The 23,717-nt window shown below is 36.9% G+C and overlaps 5 protein-coding genes across 5 annotated transcripts; 3 read left to right on the plus strand and 2 right to left on the minus strand.

Moving 5' to 3' along the window:
- Window positions 1-596: 596 nt before the first annotated feature.
- LOC143465418 (uncharacterized) lies at window positions 597-2,473 on the minus strand. Its single transcript, XM_076963679.1, has 5 exons — window positions 2,270-2,473; window positions 2,023-2,184; window positions 1,764-1,925; window positions 1,442-1,636; window positions 597-1,176 (listed from the first exon to the last, which is right to left on the minus strand). The coding sequence occupies exons 1-5, from the start codon at window positions 2,403-2,405 to the stop codon at window positions 935-937; spliced, it is 897 nt and encodes a 298-aa protein (XP_076819794.1). The 5' UTR covers window positions 2,406-2,473; the 3' UTR covers window positions 597-934.
- A 1,850-nt stretch (window positions 2,474-4,323) lies between these two features.
- Window positions 4,324-6,317, plus strand: LOC143465213 (uncharacterized). Its single transcript, XM_076963403.1, has 5 exons — window positions 4,324-4,474; window positions 4,662-4,814; window positions 4,915-5,097; window positions 5,204-5,530; window positions 5,738-6,317. Exons 1-5 carry the CDS (start codon window positions 4,327-4,329, stop codon window positions 5,983-5,985), a joined length of 1,059 nt encoding a protein of 352 aa, XP_076819518.1. The 5' UTR covers window positions 4,324-4,326; the 3' UTR covers window positions 5,986-6,317.
- A 5,847-nt stretch (window positions 6,318-12,164) lies between these two features.
- On the plus strand, window positions 12,165-14,958 carry LOC143465401 (uncharacterized). Its single transcript, XM_076963651.1, has 8 exons — window positions 12,165-12,339; window positions 12,453-12,614; window positions 12,746-12,907; window positions 13,051-13,239; window positions 13,440-13,643; window positions 13,753-13,893; window positions 14,066-14,215; window positions 14,345-14,958. Exons 1-8 carry the CDS (start codon window positions 12,204-12,206, stop codon window positions 14,593-14,595), a joined length of 1,395 nt encoding a protein of 464 aa, XP_076819766.1. The 5' UTR covers window positions 12,165-12,203; the 3' UTR covers window positions 14,596-14,958.
- Window positions 14,959-16,651: 1,693 nt separating this feature from the next.
- On the minus strand, window positions 16,652-19,467 carry LOC143465408 (uncharacterized). The gene is made up of 8 exons (XM_076963663.1): window positions 19,293-19,467; window positions 19,013-19,174; window positions 18,720-18,881; window positions 18,388-18,576; window positions 17,985-18,188; window positions 17,735-17,875; window positions 17,413-17,562; window positions 16,652-17,283 (listed from the first exon to the last, which is right to left on the minus strand). Exons 1-8 carry the CDS (start codon window positions 19,426-19,428, stop codon window positions 17,033-17,035), a joined length of 1,395 nt encoding a protein of 464 aa, XP_076819778.1. The 5' UTR covers window positions 19,429-19,467; the 3' UTR covers window positions 16,652-17,032.
- Window positions 19,468-20,852: 1,385 nt separating this feature from the next.
- LOC143466037 (uncharacterized) lies at window positions 20,853-23,396 on the plus strand. Its single transcript, XM_076964612.1, has 8 exons — window positions 20,853-21,033; window positions 21,237-21,398; window positions 21,618-21,779; window positions 21,981-22,187; window positions 22,278-22,481; window positions 22,594-22,734; window positions 22,836-22,985; window positions 23,146-23,396. The coding sequence occupies exons 1-8, from the start codon at window positions 20,907-20,909 to the stop codon at window positions 23,394-23,396; spliced, it is 1,404 nt and encodes a 467-aa protein (XP_076820727.1). The 5' UTR covers window positions 20,853-20,906.
- The last annotated feature ends 321 nt before the right edge of the window (window positions 23,397-23,717 follow it).

Genomic DNA, 23,717 nt, shown 5'->3' on the forward strand with positions numbered 1-23,717 from the left:
TTAAAAATCACCAACTAAACCTGCAAAACTCGAGTATATAGCCTAAATCATTATTGGTGTATGTTTTTAATAGATCTGTATTTCACGATTTATATCGGTCAAATGACTTCATTTCATTCACCCGTATATACACGTACGCATATACCGAGGACGTAATGAGTTATAGTCTGTACATTTTACACAGTATTATATCTGTAAAGACATTTTGCTTCGATTTAAACTTTTTTGTTTGTTTGCGATCGTACTTGGCTCGGGTGCTCACAAACGTCGAAGTCAACGAGCTATTTTCACGTTTCATCATTCTTAGTTTTTTCAGCGTTTAAGCATAACCACGTCCTATGCCGTTTTTAAACGAGTTACTTATCTGTAAACGAGTTATCGCTATTTTGTTCTGGCTGCGACCGGTTCTTTCCTTTTTTTGATACAGTCCAAATTTTTCATATTATTTGTTGAACGATGGATGTGGAATTCTGTTGCCAATAAGGTTATTTGAAGGTTTTTATAGGAATGTGCTTTGACTTGCCTTTATACAAGCTTTGTCAGAAGTGAAATCTATGGCATACACTCGAGGGAGAATTGCAAAGAAAAGGTCCGTTAGGTTAAAATTTATTAAAAATTTTATAAATATAGAAATATTGCGTGAAATTACAAGCTTTGCATGTGGTTGAAAACAAATCTTTAGAAAAGCATCGAAACAAACGAAAACAGCAACATTACAGACACAGTTATTGTTTCTTTTGCTTATATGCAAAAAATATAGCTTATACAGATGGTGGTATAAATATAAATTATACAAAACAGGTCATCATGCTCTAAAAAGACGCAAAAAAGGCTATAGAAAGCACTCCAAATATGAACGCTAAAGTTATATAAAAAAATTTCGAAGCCTATACAAAATACATGTACCAATTGCATACAAAATTACACAGAACGTTTATGCACACAAAGCTCCAAGCACGCCCGATCTGTTTGGGTTTGTAATGCAGGTGCACTGTCGTCTTCCTTCGCATGCTGACCGCCAGTTATTGCCGCGATAATCTCTCGGTTTGGGGCAATGGACTACACAGCGGCCGGAACACGTTGGAGCCTCTTTTCGGGATCCTAAGCATGCACACTGAGACCTGCCAATTTCGCGACCTTGACATAATCCATCGTCGCAATGTGCATCACACACTTCTGTTTTAAAGAAATAAAAATTGTGAGCCGGTGAAAATTGGACGCGAATAGTGCTCTAACATTTCTATTCATCAGCTGGCAAATAGCCCAGTCACCTTAAAGCATCGTTCCATGCGAGATAGCCTATTAGCATTGTATAGCGCACCACGTTGAAAACACATTTAATAATAAATTGCAAAATTAATGTTAATTTTAGCCTTTTATGCATGGAAATATAACCGCACTATCATAATGACTGATTTCTTTAGCAAAAATTGTCACCTACTTTGCACGACTGGTCTTTCGGTCGGAGGAACAAGTCCAGAGTTCGGTGAGGGAGGAGGAATTCCTCCGCATGGTTTACAAACTCCGCAACTCATCTTGCAGTTGTTCATCATCCACTCGTGGTGGAGAGATTCTTTTTTGCAGTGATCCTGCTCACGAGCCCAGTATGGACAGGATTTATGACCGTCCTTGCAATCTGTAGGGAAGATAGTACGTTTAATTAAAGCGAAACAGCTATTGGTCTTGCCCACTTATTAAGATACATGGGGTACGGACTGAGCATAGCCTGTAGCGACCGAAGGTGCTTTTTACCAAACTGTTACCGTTTGAACAATCCGGCGCAGGGATGAGTCCTCCACACGGAATGCAAACTCCGCAAGATCTTTTGCACTTCCGACTTACGAGATAACCCAACTTCTCATCTTTGCAAAATTTCGGCGCCAGAAAGATCGGACAAAGCTTGTGAGTGTCTTGACATTTATTTCCTGGAATAAAGCGTTAAATTTAATCTGTGCAACAATAAAACTGAGTTTCTGCAACGTGCCAGCAGTTATACGCAAAGCAAGGTGTACTGCAAATTACCTGGCATGCAAGATCTAGCCGAAATTGTATCACAAGGCTTGCAAATTCCACACGCTCTTGGACATTTCGATTTGAGGAGAAAAGAGAATACGTCAGTACGATTGCAGAAAGCCATCATTTGCGGTAAACCGCAGTATTTTAATTGATCTTTGCAATTTTTCTCTACGCACAAAAGTGTGAAAGTATAGGTTTCAGTAACACAATTTTTTAAAATTATTTCTGGTACGGAAACTGAAGAAATACTTACGACACTGTCGCTGCTCCCCACTCCCAGCGAAGTACAGCTGTCCTGTGATATGGTCTCTGATTGTATCTCGAAGCCGATCCGTCGTTTGTTGGCAATTCGCCAGTCCAACCAACATCATAAAAAGTACGGTTCTCATAGTGTATTTTCGATTTTTTGTCTTTGCAATTTTTTTGCTTGTTGTGCTTTACGTTTGAACGATTGTTGTGACAACCTGAGTTTTAACTCGTCTTTATATACAGCGGAGTTAAAAAAAAGTAACAACACCTATTCAATCTAATTGATAGGTAGTTACTAACCACTTACAATTAACCACGGCAGTGTAGTGACGAAGTCTACAAACTGCGTAAAGCTCAATTGAATAACGAGGTATTGTTTACACAAATTGTTGAATTATCTATTTATTAGATAATCTGTTTTTGACGCGATCACATATACGAAAAGCGTGAAACCTTTTTACTATATTACGTAACTTTTGTTCTGCGTCATTACGTCAGTGGTAGTGTACTGACCATATGTAGCCATAAAAATGACTACAAGTACTTAATGATTTTTAAGATGACGTTTGACACAATAAACTGGCAGACGAAATCAAAACATCCGACTAATTACGGAAAAACGGCGTCACATGGACATGTTACAAAATTATGCTATAGAAGATTGTGTGAGCAATTTGTTATTCGCTTTCTTGCGTTTAAATTTTTATATTAAGCTGTGATCTCATCTTTAAATACTGTTAGTCTGTTAATTATAGTCAAATTGCATACTACTGTATAATAATTAATAAGCTATAGTTTTGCGCCAATGCCGGCATTTCAACACACACGTTGGACAATGAGTTACTTTCCACTTGTCTCAGTACGGTTTGACAGTGCAGTAATTTTTGTATGTACGTTTTACCAAATAAAAACGCATGGATTTGGATATGTTTCGTCAGCAATTCTCGAATTGTTTTATGTAACATTGATAAACACGGAATCACAGTAATCTTTATCCTCAGACTGCAGAAAGTCTTTGCACGACTTAAACTCGGCCACGATTTCTCATCTCTCGAGCCCCGGTTACCAAGCTCGCCTTAGTGCAAGTTCCGATTGCCACAAATTTTTTATTTGTTTTCTTGATTTTTTGTATTGTTTAGCGGAATTGGAGCTGTTCATCAAAACCACTGAGCCAGAACAATCGTCTTTCATACCCAGTGATAAAATGTTGAATAAATTGCGCACCATAATTTCAGAGAAACAGGTGCAAATGTAAACGTCGTTTCACGAACAACAATATTCATTGTCCATCTGTTTTTTGTCTTTCTTTCACTGTGCGCATACAACAAGTAGAGTAGAAGACAATTAGTCCAAAAACGTGACCATTTGTGCGATTGAAGACGTGACATTTATCATAAATATAGAAGAAGTTCTCCAAAAAAACAATAGAAGAAAAGCTTAAATTGGAAATATACAAAACAAATTTTTAAAATGTAAACAATAAAACCGATGTCGCATTTTGTCGTGATGCCTTATGCTCTATGAAGCTGTGTCATTTGATTAATTATATTATTTATTTATTTATTAATCAAGTATAGGTTTATGTTTGTAAACAAATACTTATAAGTAAATATAATTTTAAAACTCTTACGAGTATTCTGGGAATGGAATTAGGATAATGAGAATTCTCTAATTGGATTGTCTTGTTCTTTGCTTTGAACGACCTCTATTACGTCACCACCATTAACCACCAAACATCACGTTTTGTTTTAATCCTCAGTTCAAACGTGTGCAAATTTTGACGACCCACGCTTAAGCTTCTGTGTAAGTTGAAGAATTTGTTTTCCATCATACAAATTAATGATTTCAATTTAATTTTAAATCGCTTTGATGATGATGCTCATAATTGAAAGAAAACGGTTTTCTGTGTGAAGAAAGGTGTATATAAGAGGCGGCTAAAGTTTGTTGGAAATCAGATTCAGTTCGACCTTTGGGATCGAATAAGCAACTTTAAAATAGCAAAGTGACTATTTGGCTACCATCTATACATGGATAGGTATTAATAGAGCTTTTAATATATTGATGCTTTATGATTTTCAGGAAAAAGTTGTATCATTATTCAAAGAGAAAAGTGATATAAGCAAAATGAAGTTCTTAGTAATCTTCGCTTTTGTCACCCTAGTTAGTTGCATGGACAGAAAACTAACTCCCCTCAAAGCAGAGTCGTGTGGTAAGCAAAAATTGATTGGACGTTTAAGTTAACTGTAAAAACAAATTAAAAACATACATTTATACATTTCAAAAGTTAAATTTGTCGGTAACGCATTATGCTTTCTCGTTTTTACCATTCGGATACCAACAATAAGTTAGTTGCTATTTCAAACAAAACGGGTTAAATCGTGTTTTACTTTACGCAGAAGACTGCAAAGATTCACACGAGATATGTGGTCTTGAGAGAGTAGAAAAAATGTGCAAAGATCATATTTTCTCCTCGATTGCCAAAGCGATGTGCAGAAGTACTTGCAAAGTTTGCGAGCCTTGCGAAATTTCTCCACGCACTTGCACCCCAGGTATTACTGATAACCCCACATAAATTCCCATAAGGTTTTTTTATTGGGTTTAGCACATCTATGTTCTCGTATTTCATTTGTTGGTGTTTTGTCTTCGTAGAAACCGATCCTTGCCGGGATACAAGTAAACATTGTCACTTTCTCGCCCCGACATACTGTGCGGTTGGTCGTTTATCCGAGTTGGTCAGGATCAAGTGCAGGAAATCGTGCGGGGAATGCAAACCAACTTGCAAACCACTTGAAATCGAAGGAAGAGGACTCACTCTCGAACCTTGCAAGCCAGGTTTGCGAAATAAAACTTTAACATTTATAGACAGCACGATATATTTCAAGACAAAATGTCAAAACTCTTGATGAATACTGGCTGATAAGACAATGACTTCTTCTAGATTGTAAAGACAAATATGAAGAATGTCCCTACTGGAAGGATAAGTATTGCAAGGGATCTATTAACAGTGCGTGGACCAAGAAGAACTGTCCATACAGCTGTGGTGTTTGCAAACCCTGTAACAAACCATCAAAATCATCACTGGTACCGCCACCTTTGCCAACAACCCAAGATAAAAAGATGATGACAACTACTACCACCACTCAGCAGTCCACCAAAACTACCACCATCCAGCAGTCTACCAAAAGCACCACCACTGAATCTACTACCACTATGAAATCCAAAAAACCCAAGGCAACAAATACATCTGAAGTGACAAGAGACGAAGGTAAAATTATTAAAGAAGTTTTTTGACAGCCTCGCTTTGGTATAACACTTTTTGCCTATAACATCTTATGGAAGTAAACATCTGTGTCACAAACTTTATTTGCATTTTGCGAAGTCATAACATGGAATCAAGCATTTCCGTACGATGTTTTCCTTACAGGACATTTTGTTTTGCTAAAAACTTTAACCTGCAGCATATGTTTCACAGATGAATGCCAAGTGGAATGCGAACAGGGAGGGTGCTTCAGTTACGGTGAAGAGAAAGAATGTGTTTGCGACAAGAAACTCGGACAAAAAGAGAAACCTCGCTGTCAAGGCATGTGCAGCGTCTACTGCCCGAAACCGGCCGAACATGACGGCGAATGGCTTGATGATTGCGACGGGAACGTGATTTGCACCTGTAATACCAGAGGAGACAAAGGAACTGGGGTACTACCTGGTGCCTTGTGCCGCTAAGTTATAGAACATCTTGTTTGCTGTTGTCCACGTGTAGTGTAACGTTATTAACTTCGGGTATATATAGGAGCATATTTGCCGTGTAATATCTTACAGTATTTATACCTCAAGCGTTATAGATCGAACTTGTCTTATAGCTGATGTTTGTTCTGTGATTTAATCAAGTTTTGGGTATCATTTATCACTCAGTATCACCGTCATGATTGCCGTGAAATGATAAGATTTGTTTTTGCAAGAGCTTATAGCCGATATGTTTTCCAGTCACTTTGCGATTACATTGCACTATTGCTGCACATCGGTGTTTGAAATGAAAATAAAGCGTTTGCCAGCGATTTTTTTTGTCTAAAAAGGTGTGATAAGTTTCCATGAAAAATGTCTAAAGAAATGAACGAACCTGCAAAAATTATAGGCACAATCGTATATATTGTAGTGTCTTTTCTTAAACCACTAAATGCACCCATTTTTTTCCGGAAGGTATTCTAAGAATCTTCCGCATGGCAATTGCCTTTTTGCAGTAGTCGTATTTCTTTCTTTTATCAAATTCCGATTTAAAACCGCAAATTTTTCTGTAAAATATTTAGACAAATGGCCATCCTGTTCCGTTTGAAAGGTTTGTTGACCACTGCATTGACTTCATAAATAAAGCGTGTTTAAAAAAGTTAATCATACACTCGTTGGCTATTGCGTTTTCAATGTCTAAGCTCAACAACATAGTAGACCTGCATGTTGTGTACACATATGATTGAAGAAGCTACTATAAGTTAGATTACTATATAATATTCGAAAAAGAGTCTGCTTGATGGTTAGGATTTATCTGGCTTTAATCTATCTTACGCTGCACATTGTTGGCTTGTGCCAAGAATGGGTGGAAAGCGCGGAAACATTTTTGTAATATCGTAATGGTATACAACCTAATATTTAAAAATTCTCAGAACAAAGTAATCACATTAGGTAAAGAGTTAAAGCTTAATGTAAGAAATTGGAACATTGCTCTATTTTGTATTAAGCAAATTGATGACTCGCGCAACTTAAACAAAATCTTAATCAATTTAGTCAACGCAAAAGACTTACAAATAAATTATTGTTTTTAAGACAAAAAACATTGTTTGTACAAACAAAGGCATAGTAGAAACAATTTGTCCAGTTTCATTGCTGATAGCTTTTTCTTAGTTCTATGTTATTTTTATGATAAAAGCCAAGCTCGGTATCACTTTAACGGTTCCAGGTCGATTCAACCCACGGACGATTCAACCCCGGACGATTCAACCCACGGACGATTCAACCCCGGACGGTTCAACCCAGGACGATTCAACCCACGGACCTTTCAACCCACGGACGATTCAACCTAGGACGATTCAACCCACGGACGATTCAACCCCGGACGGTTCAACCCAGGACGATTCAACCCACGGACCTTTCAACCCACGGACGATTCAACCTAGGACGATTCAATCCACGGACGATTCAACCCACGGACCTTTCAACCCACGGACGATTCAACCCAGGACGATTCAACCCACAGACCTTTCAACCCACGGACGATTCAACCCAGGACTTTTCAACCCAGGACGATTCAACCCGCGGACGATTCAACCCGCGGACGATTCAACCCACGGATAATTGACATAATAACTGAAAATTGACAAAACGCTTTTCTAGTGTTGACTATTTTCGTTTCTGCGTATTAAGATTGACAACTTGCAGTTTCAAATGCAATGCCTTCACATCGTGACGTCACCAGACGCGCTGAAAGGCCTTCCCTCTCTTGGTGGCTTTAGTTCTAAGTAGGCCTTTAATTTGGGGCACTGGAATTGTTTGCGGTACAAGAAAAGAGAAAAACGGAAGAATAATATTACAAAATTACAAGTTTAATAGATTTTGACCTAAAAGAAACAATTGACTTTATATTGGCCTAATAACTTCTGTACTACACGTCGCACAAGACTGAAATTTGTTTTGTGATAGCATTCTGAGCAGGTTAAAAAAAATTGACCATATAGACTTTTTTTGCGTGCAATCTTCATTCCAATCAACAAACAGTTGTTTCTAAGGTTTGACTTTTAATCGACGTCTAGGCTTTATTTTTCGCTAAGCAGGCCTACTAGTTACTACACGGTACATAAACTTGTTTTTATTTCAACACAAGATGTGTATTGGTATAGTGGTAAAAGCGGCATCCGTGCCTGATAACGAACTGCGTAGACGTTTTTATAAACGGGTTGAATCGTCCGTGGGTTGAATCGTCCGGAGTTGAATCGTCCTGGGTTGAATCGTCCGTGGGTTGAATCGTCCGGGGTTGAATCGTCCTGGGTTGAATCGTCCGTGGGTTGAATCGTCCGTGGGTTGAATGATCCGGGGTTGAATCGTCCTGGGTTGAATCGTCCGGGGTTGAATCGTCCGTGGGTTGAAAGTTCCGTGGGTTGAATCGTCCGTGGGTTGAATCGTCCGCGGGTTGAATGGTCCGTGGGTTGAATCGTCCGCGGGTTGAATCGTCCGGGGTTGAATCGTCCGTGGGTTGAAAGTTCCGTGGGTTGAATCGTCCGGGGTTGAATCGTCCTGGGTTGAATCGTCCGGGGTTGAATCGTCCGTGGGTTGAAAGTTCCGTGGGTTGAATCGTCCGCGGGTTGAATCGTCCGTGGGTTGAATCGTCCGCGGGTTGAATGGTCCGCGGGTTGAATCGTCCGGGGTTGAATCGTCCGTGGGTTGAAAGTTCCGTGGGTTGAATCGTCCGCGGGTTGAATCGTCCGTGGGTTGAATCGTCCGTGGGTTGAATGGTCCGCGGGTTGAATCGTCCGCGGGTTGAATCGTCCGTGGGTTGAATCGTCCGGGGTTGAATCGTCCTGGGTTGAATCGTCCGTGGGTTGAATTGTCCGGGGTTGAATCGTCCGTGGGTTGAATCGTCCGACCACCCACATTAACAGTGAGTCGTGGCACCACAAAAATTAGAAGGGATTTAATAAAAACAATAAGAACGGTTCAGTAATAAAAACGAACAGATAAGGTATAAACGAGAAAATATCCACAAAGGCCCGAGCCGCTGCCACTACAATTACTATAAAGAAAGTCAACACGACAACACGAACACACCATAAGAGGGTACTGAGACAATCAGAAACACGCTCGAAGTCGGCCAGAACTAAAAATACCTCTCCCCCTCTGACCTGGGTTGGGAATGTAGTGATAAGTGACGTAAAGACGGAGAATGTTCGAAGCGTGTGTGGTGCACAAACTGCATTTTAAATAGGTAAGAATGCCAAAGGCAAAAACAAAGGTAAGAACCACAAACCAAAAAACATAATCTAAATTGTTACAATGTACAAACAAATCATTCGCGTATTGCTTCGCGTCACGTCGTCGCTCTCAATATTCCAGAATGCGAGTTTCGATATTATCAAACCGCAAGCTAAGCTAAGCATGTCGCAGGCGTTCAGGAGTAAATATATTTGTAATTATAATAATAATCCGATAACAAAATGTGCTGCCAGCAACAATAGGCCGATACTTCCGTTGTGTTTTTAAGGTTTTGTCATTTTGAACTAACTGAAAAGTAACTGATGTAACTGCGTTTAACAAGAGTTTATATTGCTAATAATTAGGGCAACCAAAAGTCAATATGGTCAATTTTTTTTAACCTGCCCAGGATGTTATCAAACAAGCACAAAACAAATTTCAGCTTTGTACGACGTGTGGTATAGAAGTTATTAGGTTAAATAAAGTCAAAATGTTACGTTAGGTCAAAATACGGTCAAATTGTTTCTTTAGGTCTTTTTTTTAGGTCAAAATCTATTAAATTTGTAATTTTGTAACCATTTTGTAATATTATTCTTCCGTTTTTTCTCTTTTCTTGTACCGCAAACAATTCCAGTGCCGCAAATTTTACTTAGAACCAAAGCCACAAAGAGAGGGAAGGCTTTTCAGCGCGTTTGGTGACGTCACGATGTGACGGCATTGCATTTGAAACTGCGAGTTGTCAATCTTAATACGAAGAAACGAAAAAAGTCAACACTAGAAAAGCGTTTTGTCATTTTTAAATGCGGCTTTAGATTAGAAAGTTGCTGTAGACAGTGTAGAGACTATCAGTATAGCGTTTTTCAAAATAAGGTCAAAATTTAAACTTTTTAGGTCAAAATGAGGTCAAAATTTGCAAATTTTAAGGTCAAAATTTAAACTTTTTAGGTCAAAAAACTGGTTGCCCTACTAATAATAAATAGTAAGCTTGCAGACACCCACACCCACGTCTGCCTCGTAACCGCAATAGAAATGAAGGGGATATACGGAGATTCGCGGCCCGCACATGACTTAAACTACCCATTACTTCTACCATTAACAATTTTATCGAAATTATCGTACGTTTAATTTACGGCACCAATCTAAGAAGACAAAACGATTCGACGCCGAACGCGTTACATTCAATTCAAGCAGCAAAACGTGACTGATTATTATTAGGGCAACCAGTTTTTTGACCTAAAAAGTTTAAATTTTGACCTTAAAATTTGTAAATTTTGACCTAAAAAGTTTAAATTTTGGCCTTATTTTGACCTACAAAGTTTAAATTTTGACCTTATTTTGACCTAAAACGTTTAAATTTTGACCTTATTTTGAAAAACGCTATACTGATAGTCTCTACACTGTCTACAGCAACTTTCTAATCTAAAGCTGCATTTAAAAATGACAAAATGCTTTTCTAGTGTTGACTTTTTTTCGTTTCTGCGTATTAAGATTGACAACTTGCAGTTTCAAATGCAATGCCGTCACATCGTGACGTCACCAAACGCGCGGAAAAGCCTTCCCTCTCTTTGTGGCTTTGGTTCTTAGTAAAATTTGCGGCACTGGAATTGTTTGCGGTACAAAAAAAGAGAAAAACGAAAGAATAATATTACAAAATGGTTACAAAATTACAAGTTTAATAGATTTTGACCTAAAAAAAAGACCTAAAGAAACAATTTGACCGTATTTTGACCTAACGTAACATTTTGACTTTATTTAACCTAATAACTTCTATACCACACGTCGTACAAAGCTGAAATTTGTTTTGTGCTTGTTTGATAACATTCTGGGCAGGTTAAAAAAAATTGACCATATTGACTTTTGGTTGCCCTACTGATTATTATAGAGCAACGTGTACACAGCATAGTTCATGGTGTATAATCACAATGAGACCGGAAACCATATAGAGGTTACGTTCTTGCAAGATCGCAGGCTGTAATTTCACTGCAACAACACCTGAAACTTCGTTAAATTACAAAACGAGATATCAACTATATAAAACATTCTCAACGTTTAAAATTTGAGTTAGGCTACAAATATACCATACATTATATTTCATTATATTGCATAATATATTATACGGTAAATACAGTATATACATTCTTGTACGTGTATATACCTAAAGATAATATTATTGTAACACGTGTAGGCCTATTTGAAGAACAGCGAAAAAATCTCCAATAACTTAGCTACCCGAAATAACAAGTACTCACTAAAGCAAGAATCAAGCCTTCTTTAGCCATCTTTAGCCATCTTTAAGCTGAATTTTTTGCATTTTGCTTTAAAAACTACAAAAAAATTTTCTTTTAGAAAAGTTCAGAAAAATAAAGAAAATATTTAATAATTAAATTTTCGTGTGCGAAACGATTAGATATTTTGAAAAAGGACAAATGTGACAAATCGAATTTGAGTGAGGATGAATGCGCGTTTGTTTAAGACCAAACTTTCTATGTGTACAAAACGTCAACTTCTATCAATCACATAATAATTTGTTTATGTCATGTTTGACCCATAGAAATAATTACAACCAGATAAATTGTAATTATACAACACAATACTAATAACTTCCAATTAGAACTTAACACAACTTAGTATGTAGAGGCTATACGTAACAAAATGACCAGGTTTATGTAGTTAATTAAGGTCTTGGTGGCACGTTTTTTGGGTTAAAATTACGTCACTCGGTCATCAGAACTGAAGTATACAAACGTTTAGGAAACATCAAGACATACGTAATCATAACTTGATCAACGTTTAACAAATAAAATTGCGCAGTTTTACGCAATAAAGCATAAACATTTATAATGGTTAATATAAATTATCACTACGTCATACATGATATATTTCGTGTCAAGGCCGGTATATAAAGGACCGGGATTTTCAGGAAACATCAGATCACCTGTTGTATCAAAAGCGACTCAAGCAAAGATACCAAGAAGAAATATACGAAGATGAAGCTTTTAGTTCTACTGTCATTAATAGCTGTTTGCTATTGTCAGAAATCGGCAACAGCAAATCTCCTTCAGAGTGCCATCAGAAATCATTTGACCGGACAACTTTATCTGCCTGGGACACCGAGGGCATGTCGTAAGTATTAGTTAAAATTCTGCACAACTAAAACTAAGCAAAAACTTATATTGATTATTTAAAGCATCTATCAATAGTCAAACATTAAACATATTTTTGTTGTGCTACCACAGAAAAGAACTGCAACGATCAAAACAAATTTTGTGGCACTCCTCAAATGCGCCTTTTCTGCAATCAAACCAATTTCCTGGGAATTATAATCAAATCGAAATGTCCCAGAGCTTGTAAAGTATGCAAACCGTGCAATGGGATATCGGCCAGGACGTGTTTGCCAGGTATAAAGTGGATTAATATCGAAATATTTTATCGTTTTAATACGAAATCAGCTAAATTTTGTTCATTTATAAAACAAGAAGCACAAGAGATCGGGGAAGAAATAATATTATAATATTATTGTTTTTTTTAGATAAAAATTGTCGGGATTCTCATAAACTTTGTTCCACTTTTCTGGCTCCAAAGCTATGCAAAGATGAGAAGGTCGGTTATCTGGTCAGTCAAAAATGCAAAAAGTCCTGTGGCATCTGCATGAGCTGCGAAGGCTTGACGCCAGTTCCGGATTGCTCACGTGGTATGACAAACTTATACGTGGTAACAAAATTGGTTACAACAATCCTAAATGAAACCAATGAAATAAAATGTGGAAGAAAAGTAGCAGATCAGCGCACAAGGATCAAAGGCATTGCTTTTCATACTAAGCGGTTATTTCTTTAGATTGCAAGGATGCGCATAAATCCTGTCCAGACTGGGCTCATGACTTCGATTACTGCATAAACGAGTCTATCCACCACGAGTGGATGATGATCAACTGCAAGTTGAGTTGCAGGACTTGCAAGCCTTGCGGTGGAATTCCTCCTCCAAAACCAACATTCAAACCAATTGCTCCGACATTTGCATCAACCAGTAAGTGAAATATCTTTTCATCTGTTGTAATGAAATAAGCCGTTTCGATTTCCCACAAAACAACTCCAAGTTTAATAATATTAAATACTAGAGTTTACTGGACCAAGAACAATTAAAATTTATAAAAAATACTTTTTTTAATATAAAAAACAAGAGTTTGCTGGACCAAAATAGATTAAATAAAGAGTTTTTTTCCGCAGCCACATTTCGCCCACCCTTGAGACGATGTGATCGTGGAAGAACCGTTGGAGTGTCTGTCAGGGATCAGTGCCTTAACACTCACAACTACTATCGTTGTCTTCACGGACTCCAACCACTTCGATACGATTTCATACTTGAAAGCAGCGCTCAGGCTTACGCAAATAAGTTGGCCACTTTTCAATCATCAGGCCCATCACGGCTCGGTGAGTGATTACTTTTGCTTGTTTGTGCTAATACTGCTTGAGTAGAATATAAATTTCCAGTATAACTCACAGACTACTTCATTTAACTTCAAATTTGCTGCTCTTACAGGTATTGACCGGGCTCGTGACGTTGGCGAAAACATCGCTGAGAAAGCATCAAATACATTTACTGTAAACGACGCTGTAACAGGATGGTATGCCACCGGTTTGGGATTTGATTATCACTCTGGATCACTCAGCAAAGAAACAGGTATAACAACATGATCACGAATGACACTTTCATTCAAATTTAACAAGTTCTTAGCAATTCTGCTTTAAGTGCTTTTAGTATATCTTTAACACTTATGCACTCTCTTGGACAAGATTCATTTAATATAATTTTAAGCGTTTTGAAAAAGATTAATGATCACATTTTCTTTTAGGTACTTTCACTCAAGTAATCTGGAAGGAAACCAGCAGTGTAGGATGTGCTTTGAGACGATTAGGTTCTGAAACCTTTGTTGTAGCTCACTACAGAAGAGCTGGAAATGAAGAATTAACTTTCTTCTCCAATATTCAAGAACCAACAAGAGGTTTGTTGTGAAAATTGTTCTTTTGCTTTTGCACTAAATTATTGCTTGAAGCTTATGCTAAAATATTTTTGTGTCACTGAATTTTTGAAACCCGTTAAGCCTTTAACGACATAAAATATATTCTTACAGATGTTTGTGAGGCGATGTGTGGAAGCAGTGCTTGCCAAGGACACGACGGGAGCAGATCAAAGTGCGATTGCGAGCGATCCGGATCTCGTGAAGACGTCCCAGTATGCGAAGGACGTTGCGTTGTATCTTGCCCCAGACCAAGAAATTATTCTGAGCAGGAATGGGAAGAATCGTGTGAGGGCGTTAGAGAGTGCAGATGTGTGACGTCATCCAGCAGATTCGGAGATCGGATAGGCGCCACTTGCATTTAAGATTCCTTTTGTCGTTATATTTTGATCATCCATTTATTTTATTTATATATTTATAACTTGCTTAATGTAAAATGCCATTGACTAATTATTTACTTACTTTTTTGAAATGTACATCTTGCATGTTATACCAAGGTCTTTTGTATGCTATTCAGCTCGAGTTATTAGGTTTTTTTATACCACAATAACTAGAAAAACTTCTGTGATTACTGGCTTTGTTTACTATAATTGTAGTGATAATGATGACGCATAAATTTCCTTTTTAATTTTTTTGTACATGGTATTCACGCTTTCTGATGCTTTTATTAAATTATATTTTTGAATCGCGATTAATTTTTTAGCACATTTATCATTTACAAGCAAAAGAAATAAAAGTTCGTAACTTCACCAAAGCACTAAAATACTTGTTTAATGTTAACAAAAGGGTAACATTTGCACAAAAACTTTCACTTATCTGATTAACCAGTGGAAATAGCAAGCTTAAATAGCAATGTTTATAATCCATGTGAAAAAATTTGGCCATTTCGAAACTAACTTGTGATGTGATTATTATCCGTCTACATCTCCGTAAACTTTCAATTACAGTATACTGTAGTCCAGCCTCTCTGAATCTGTTAGGTATGGAAAGCTACAAGCTTACACATTCAGTTATTATCATCTAACACTTAACAGTTACGTAGAGAATTTCTCTAATTCCGTCATAATTCAATTCTGTTTGCCTGTAGCTTGTTACATCTTATACAGTAAAAGAGACACTGGGCGGCTGCGTAACGTGCAGTAAGACTACCCGTGACTTCTTGGGGCTAGTCTTCGATAAAATGCTTTATTTAACTGTTTTAAACTTATAGTAAATCAGCTTACTATATAAATCTTCAATGACATATGTTTGCGTTTGTGCAAACTGACAAACGAATTGGCATAATAAAGTTTATTGACATGGTTATGAGTAAGAAGAGTCAATACGAGAGTTCTAAACATTTAAATAAAAACTCTCAATCATTACAACCACATTGACAGTAGACTATTTTCGAGCTGTGCCAACTACACAATCTCCCTAAAGATACAGACGCAAAATTTATACTGACAAAAGTGCTATAGACGAGTGTTTAATAAGAATGAAAAATGATGACTAGGAAACACGTTCATATAGGTTCTATATTATCTATAATTTGAAAAACGTGCGAAAAGTTGTGTTAATTAGCAAAATGGTGCAAACAAACCACGTTATGATGACAGATGCTTGGTGAAACAAAGTTTATCACAAACGCATTTTGCAAACTTTTATGCATATTGTTTTTGTTTAATGATAATATACTTGAATATCAACTGAACACCTAATCGCTTTAAACTTTCAATGAAAGGGTTTAAAGTGTACTTTTTATCTTGAACTTTTGTACCATGAACTCCATGTTGCGAGTAATGAGAATTTATTTGCTTTAATTTCGGTATAGTGCAATTCATCGTGTTCATGAAATCGTATCACAAGCTATTTGATACTATCCTGCAGAAAAACTTCTTTCTCATAAATTGGTGACTTTCAATAGCATATGTACAGAACTCATTATAAAACATTCACTGCGATTGGCGATCAGAAAATGGTGATCACTTAACATTATCCGATATAAAATCATACTGCATGTTTGTAGTTAAGCATTCTTTAGTTAAGCATGTTTGTATGGTTACTTTTGCCACGTGGCTATTAGAGATGTGGTGCTGTCACATTTTGTCTACAAATGCACCCCACCACTTCAGCCCCTCCCAAATATCACCCACTCGTGTTTGTTCATTTCCAGTTACCCAAAAATTAAGTTTTAAGTGATCGTTGTATGAAAGAATATTGTGTATAACTATAGAACTATATTTATGGTAAAGTACGACACTAATCTCGCGAATAAAATTTTTAAAGAATCTTGAGACATACCTGCTTTGGGTATACACATAGTAAAAGCTTAATGCCCTAATGTAATAAATAGCTTCTACATTGATTAAACAACTAGATAAAAGTCATTGTGAACACACAATACTTTTAATAACATCAACCAGGTATTTTGGTGTTTTGACGAATTTGATTTTATTTCTTTTGTTTGAACATAATAAATATGCGGATAAAATTACCTGTTTCAAAAATAAAATCTGATACAAGCAGCATACAGGAAGTACGAGCACCATGTATAAAAAATAAAAATTAAAAAGTGTTTGAATGATTATCACTAAAACTTTAAAAATCAAAATTATATCAAAACCACCAAAAGATATTTTTGGTTATTGTGGTGCAAAACACCTAATAACTCCAGTTGGATCACATACAAAGGACACTGATGTAAATGTAAGAGGAGCGATAATTTTAAAACAAAATAAATAAATAGTAATCAGTTAACGGCATCTTATATTAAGCAAGTTATCAAAAATGGATGATCAAAACATAACGACAAAAGGAATCTTAAATGCAAGTGGCGCCTATCCGATCTCCGAATCTGCTGGATGACGTCACACATCTGCACTCTCTAACGCCCTCACACGATTCTTCCCATTCCTGCTCAGAATAATTCCTTGGTCTGGGGCAAGATACAACACAACGTCCTTCGCATACTGGGACGTCTTCACGAGATCCGGATCGCTCGCAATCGCATTTTGATCTGCTCCCATCGTGTCCTTGGCAAGCACTGCTTCCACACATCGCTTCACAAACATCTGTAAGAATATATTTAATGTCGTTAAAGGCTTAACGGGTTTCAAAAATTTAGTGACACAGAAATATTTTAGCATAAGCTTCAAGCAATAATTTAGTGCAAAAGCAAAAGAACAATTTTCACAACAAACCTCTTGTTGGTTCTTGAATATTGGAGAAGAAAGTTAATTCTTCATTTCCAGCTCTTCTGTAGTGAGCTACAACGAAGGTTTCAGAACCTAATCGTCTCAAAGCACATCCTACACTGCTGGTTTCCTTCCAGATTACTTGAGTGAAAGTACCTAAAAGAAAATGTGATCATTAATCTTGTTCAAAACGCTTAAAATTATATTAAATAAATCTTGTCCAAGAGGGTGCAAAAGTGTTAACGATATACTAAAAGCGCTTGAAACAGAATTGCTAAGAATTTGTTAGATTTGAATGAAAGAGTCATTCGTGATCATGTTGTTATACCTGTTTCTTTGCTGAGTGATCCAGAGTGATAATCAAATCCCAAGCCGGTGGCATACCATCCTGTTACAGCGTCGTTTACAGTAAATATATTTGACGCTTTCTCAGCGATGTTTTCGCCAACGTCACGAGCCCGGTCAATACCTGTAAGAGCAGCAAATTTGAAGTTAAATGAAGTAGTCTGTGAGTTATACTGGAAATTTATATTCTACTCAAGCAGTATTAGCACAAACAAGCAAAAGTAATCACTCACCGAGCCGTGATGGGCCTGATGATTGAAAAGTGGCCAACTTATTTGCGTAAGCCTGAGCGCTGCTTTCAAGTATGAAATCGTATCGAAGTGGTTGGAGTCCGTGAAGACAACGATAGTAGTTGTGAGTGTTAAGGCACTGATCCCTGACGGAGACTCCAACGGTTCTTCCACGATCACATCGTCTCAAGGGTGGGCGAAATGTGGCTGCGGAAAAAAATCTTTATTTAATCTATTTTGGTCCAGCAAACTCTTGTTTTTTATATTAAAAAAAGTAATTTTTATAAATTTTAGTTGTTCTTGGTCCAGTAAACTCTAGTATTTAATATCATTAAACTTGGAGTTGTTTTGTGGGAAATCGAAACGGCATATTTCATTACAACAGATGAAAAGATATTTCACTTACTGGTTGATGGAAATGTCGGAGCAATTGGTTTGAATGTTGGTTTTGGAGGAGGAATTCCACCGCAAGGCTTGCAAATCCTGCAACTCAACTTGCAGTTGATCATCATCCACTCGTGGTGGATAGACTCGTTTATGCAGTAATCGAAGTCATGAGCCCAGTCTGGACAGGATTTATGCGCATCTTTGCAATCTAAAGAAATAACCGCTTAGTATTAAAAGCAATGCCTTTGATCCTTGTGCGCTGATCTGCTACTTTTCTTCCACATTTTGTTTCATTGGTTTCATTTAGGATTGTTGTAACCAATTTTGTTAACACGTATAACTTTGTCATACCACGTGAGCAATCCGGAACTGGCGTCAAGCCTTCGCAGCTCATGCAGATGCCACAGGACTTCTTGCATTTTTGACTGACCAGATAACCGACCTTCTCATCTTTACATAGCTTTGGAGCCAGAAAAGTGGAACAAAGTTTATGAGAATCCCGACAGTTTTTATCTAAACAATGGGACGATATTATAATGTTATTTCTTCCCCGATCTCTTGTTCTTCTTACTTTATAAGTGAACTTAATTTAGCTGAACTCGTATTAGAACAATAAAATATTTCGATATTAATCCACTTTATACCTGGCAAACACGTCCTGGCCGATATCCCATTGCACGGTTTGCATACTTTACAAGCTCTGGGACATTTCGATTTGATTATAATTCCCAGGAAATTGGTTTGATTGCAGAAAAGGCGCATTTGAGGAGTGCCACAAAATTTGTTTTGATCGTTGCAGTTCTTTTCTGTGGTAGCACAACAAAAATATGTTTAATGTTTGACTATTGATAGAGGCTTTAAATAATCAATAAGTTATAAGTTTTTGCTTAGTTTTAGTTGTGCAGAATTTTAACTAATACTTACGACATGCCCTCGGTGTCCCAGGCAGATAAAGTTGTCCGGTCAAATGATTTCTGATGGCACTCTGAAGGAGATTTGCTGTTGTCGATTTCTGACAATAGCAAACAGCTATTAATGACAGTAGAACTAAAAGCTTCATCTTCGTATATTTCTTCTTGGTATCTTTGCTTGAGTCGCTTTTGATACAACAGGTGATCTGATGTTTCCTGAAAATCGCGGTCCTTTTTATACCGACCTTGACACGAAATATATCATGTATGACGTAGTGATAATTTGTATTAACCATTATAAATGTTTATATTTTGTTGCGTAAAACTGCGCAATTTTATTTGTTAAACTTTAATGAAGTTATGATTACGTATGACTTGACGCTTCCTAAACGTTTGTATACTTCAATTCTGATGACCGAGTGACGTAATTTTAACCCAAAAACGAGCCCCTAGGTCATTAATTAATTACATGAACCTGGTCATTTTGTTACGTATAGCCTCTACATACTAAGTTGTGTTAAGTTGTAATTGGAAGTTATTAGTATTATATTGTATAATTACAATTTATCTGGTTGTAATTATTTCTATGGGTCAAACATGACATAAACAAGTTATTACGTGATTGATAAAAGTTGACGTTTTGTACATATAGAAAGTCTGCTTATAAACAAACATGCATATATTCATCCTCAAACATATTATAGGCTACTATAATCACATCTAAATAAAATGTTTTTTGCAGAATGTCAAATCGATTCCAATACGAATACATAACTTTTAGGCTTAAAAGTTTGTTGTTTATAAATATTCGACAAGTTAATGCTTCGCCTAGATTGATTCTTATTGTACATTGTATTCATGGTGAATTTTCTTTGCTTTTTTGAGTATTTGTTATTCTGATTTAATGAATGAGTCAAAATATGTTTTTATTACCATTATTAGGCTAATCCTAAACACAAGTTTTAAAAATTAAAACGCAGAAGAACTTATTTAAATATACTTGTTATCTTTAATAAAAATCATATAGCAGGGTTAAATTCAATGCAAACAAAATATTGTACAAGGAAACTCAGAAAATGGCTTTAATGGCGTAAAAACGTTTTAAGCCAACCAACGCCCAAGATAAGAAGATTATCGACATTTCACGCGTGGCAAAGCTCTATGACGCTTTGCTGACGTATGAATAATTTAAAAAGATAATTAATTGTCACAAGGTTTTTACGGGCCACGGTTCAAATCCGCAATGTTAATTGCGGCTTACCGCAATTATTCGGCTAAAGTATAAACGTGTGTACCTCTAACGACGTTAAATTGTCATCTTGAAGCAAAACATCTTGCGCTCAATTGCGATGCATAGGTGGTCGTTGGGTAACGCACCCAACTAACAACGCATGTCATTACAATTGTTACAACACAATATTTTACGCAACAGTATAACAAATTACGTTTATATTTTTAAATATCTGAATTTATGTTACCTATAATTTTCGATTTCCTGCACAAACTAAAGAAAAAAAATGCGAATAGTTTCAAGCATATAAAGGACAGCTTATGACTGCAAAAACATATCATTTAAAGAATTTATTCATTTAATAAGTGCTTGATTGAGCGAAAAACTACAATTGGTATGAAGCTCATAGTTTTCTTGACGCTTATGTCGGTGGCTCACAGTCAGATTGCAGATTTATTGCGAGAGACCGTCAGAAATCAACTTACTGGACAACTATTTTTTGCAGCAAACGGACAAAGTTGTGGTATGTCTCCTATACAGAGCTCATGTAATGCATAGAAAAGATAAATAAAAAAGCGCTAAACGCTTTTTGCTATTAAACTGAGACAAGTAACTTATTTATCATAGCAATTTCTCTGACCACGGAAATTTAAGATATATAAATATAATAAATTCCATTATTAAGCAACCGTTAGTTTTTCGTATAAAACTTCTTATTTTTTGCAGATAAAAGCTGCAAAAATCAAAACATAAAATGTTTATTTCCAATAATGCAATCTCAATGCAACCAGACGGGTATTATGTCGTACTTGGTCAAAGCGCAATGTCGGCATGCTTGTGGACTTTGTAAACCGTGCGATGGTATCTCAGCAAGAACATGTCTTCCAGGTTTGACAGCTAATTTCTACATTCCTTCAATAAAAATAGGTTTTCCGGGATTATACTGTAAAACAAATATGCAACAAAATTTTTTTATGGGATAACTGCAAAAAAATAACATAAACAGTAACAGTAAAAACAAAATGTATCCAACACAAATGTTTGGAGCGGATTTGGTAAAAATCTTCGTTTGAGAGTGAAATAAAAAGCATTTCTTTGTTAAAACAGGTAGCAGGTGTAAGGACTCCAACAAAATGTGTCCCGTTCTTGCTTCTCCGAAGCAATGTAGCGACAGCAAAGTCGGATACTTTATAAGCCAGCACTGCAAAAGGTCTTGTGGAACTTGTATACCGTGCGCTGGGTTGAAACCCGTACCGGATTGCTCCAAAGGTAAGTGGAAAACAATAGAAATAGGCCTATGTAGTTTCCTCCCAATTAATCATACAAATCGTTCGAGGTGTGTGTTGTGTGAACAGACAAGGAAAATCTTTTTAATCTATGATCATATGCATGTGGCAAGAGTTAAATTCTCCTGTTCCGGAAAAGTAGAAAAATATCGCGATTGAGTTTGTTTATTTTTATTTTGCTTAGATTGTGGCGACGAAAATGATTCATGTCCAGCCTGGGCCAATGAATACGATTACTGTAGCAACGATTCAATTCACCATCAGTGGATGATGGTCAACTGTAAGTTGAGCTGCAAAGTATGCAAGCCATGCGGTGGAATTGCTCCTCCGAAGCTACGGCCTACATTTAGGCCTGTTCAAACCACCACACGACCAACATTTAGGCCACCAAGTACGTGATGTTAATTATACAGATATACTGTAAAACTGAAAAGTCCTTGGGTCCTTAGGATGGTTGAAACTTTATTATTTTACCTTACAGCCACATTTCGCCCACCTGTAGGAAGATGTGATCGTGGAAGAACCGTTGGAGTGTCCGTTAGGGATCAGTGCCTTAACACTCACAACTACTATCGTTGTCTTCACGGACTCCAACCACTTCGATACGATTTCATTCTTGAATCGGACGCCCAGGATTACGCTAATAAGTTGGCAACTTTTCAATCATCAGGCCCATCACGTATCGGTGAGAATGATGGCTCTTGCTTCTTCGTGCTAATAATTGTGGATTAGAATTTAAGGTGTTCAATATAATTCATAGACTACTTCATTTAACTTCAAAATTGCTGCTCTTACAGGTATTGACCGGGCTCGTGACGTTGGCGAAAACATCGCTGAGAAAGCATCAAATACATTTACTGTAAACGACGCTGTAACAGGATGGTATGCCACCGGTTTGGGATTTGATTATCACTCTGGATCACTCAGCAAAGAAACAGGTAAAAATACCCACGGAATGTTTCTTTCCATTCAAACAAAATTGATATATGTAACACTTGTGTTATCATAAAGGCTCTGTCTTATTTTTACCATGTTTTAGATGCTTTTACGCAATTGGTTTGGAAGGAAACCAGCAGTGTAGGATGTGCCTTGAGACGATTAGGTTCTGAAACATTTGTTGTCGCGCGCTACAGAAGAGCCGGCAATGAAATATCAACTTTCTTCTCCAATATTCGCCAACCTATTGGTGGTAAGCGATTTTCATCAAACATATTTACTTTCATTTCCTGAAGCTATAAGTTTTTCTATACTATAAACTAATAAACTTGGATTCTGTTTCGCCTTTTTCAGTAAAAATACCATATAGCATAATTAAAATACTGCTAATACCGAAGGAAATGTTTGTGCAGATGTTTGTGAGGCCGTTTGTGGAAGCAGTGCTTGCCAAGGACACGATGGGAGCAGATCAAAATGCGATTGCGAGCGATCCGGATCTCGTGAAGACGTCCCAGTATGCGAAGGACGTTGTGTTGTATCTTGCCCCAGACCAAGGAATTATTCTGAGCAGGAATGGGAAGAATCGTGTGAGGGCGTTAGAGAGTGCAGATGTGTGACGTCATCCAGCAGATTCGGAGACCGGATAGGCGCCACTTGCATTTAAGATGCTACATAGCACGCAATAGACACACACTGATTTTGCCAAACATATGTTATAGTATTGTGGTTATAGTAAATGGAAACCTGTATATGTATTTGTAAAATTAGCAGACAACGTTTTTCTTTAATTTTGTTTTATCTGTCTGTATGTTTTTAGTTAATTTCATTTACCTGCCGAATTATAAACACTATTAGGTGTGTCGACATCAGAATAGTTTTTCGAATTTTTTCATGAAGGCGGACAAACGTTATTTTCGTTGCTATATTTTTGTATTTTGTTAACGATTTTGAAATAAACGAAGAAATACTCAAAAATGTATTATAA

The sequence above is a fragment of the Clavelina lepadiformis genome, chromosome 7, assembly GCF_947623445.1.
Source record: "Clavelina lepadiformis chromosome 7, kaClaLepa1.1, whole genome shotgun sequence".
NCBI classification, from domain to species: Eukaryota; Metazoa; Chordata; class Ascidiacea; order Aplousobranchia; family Clavelinidae; genus Clavelina; species Clavelina lepadiformis.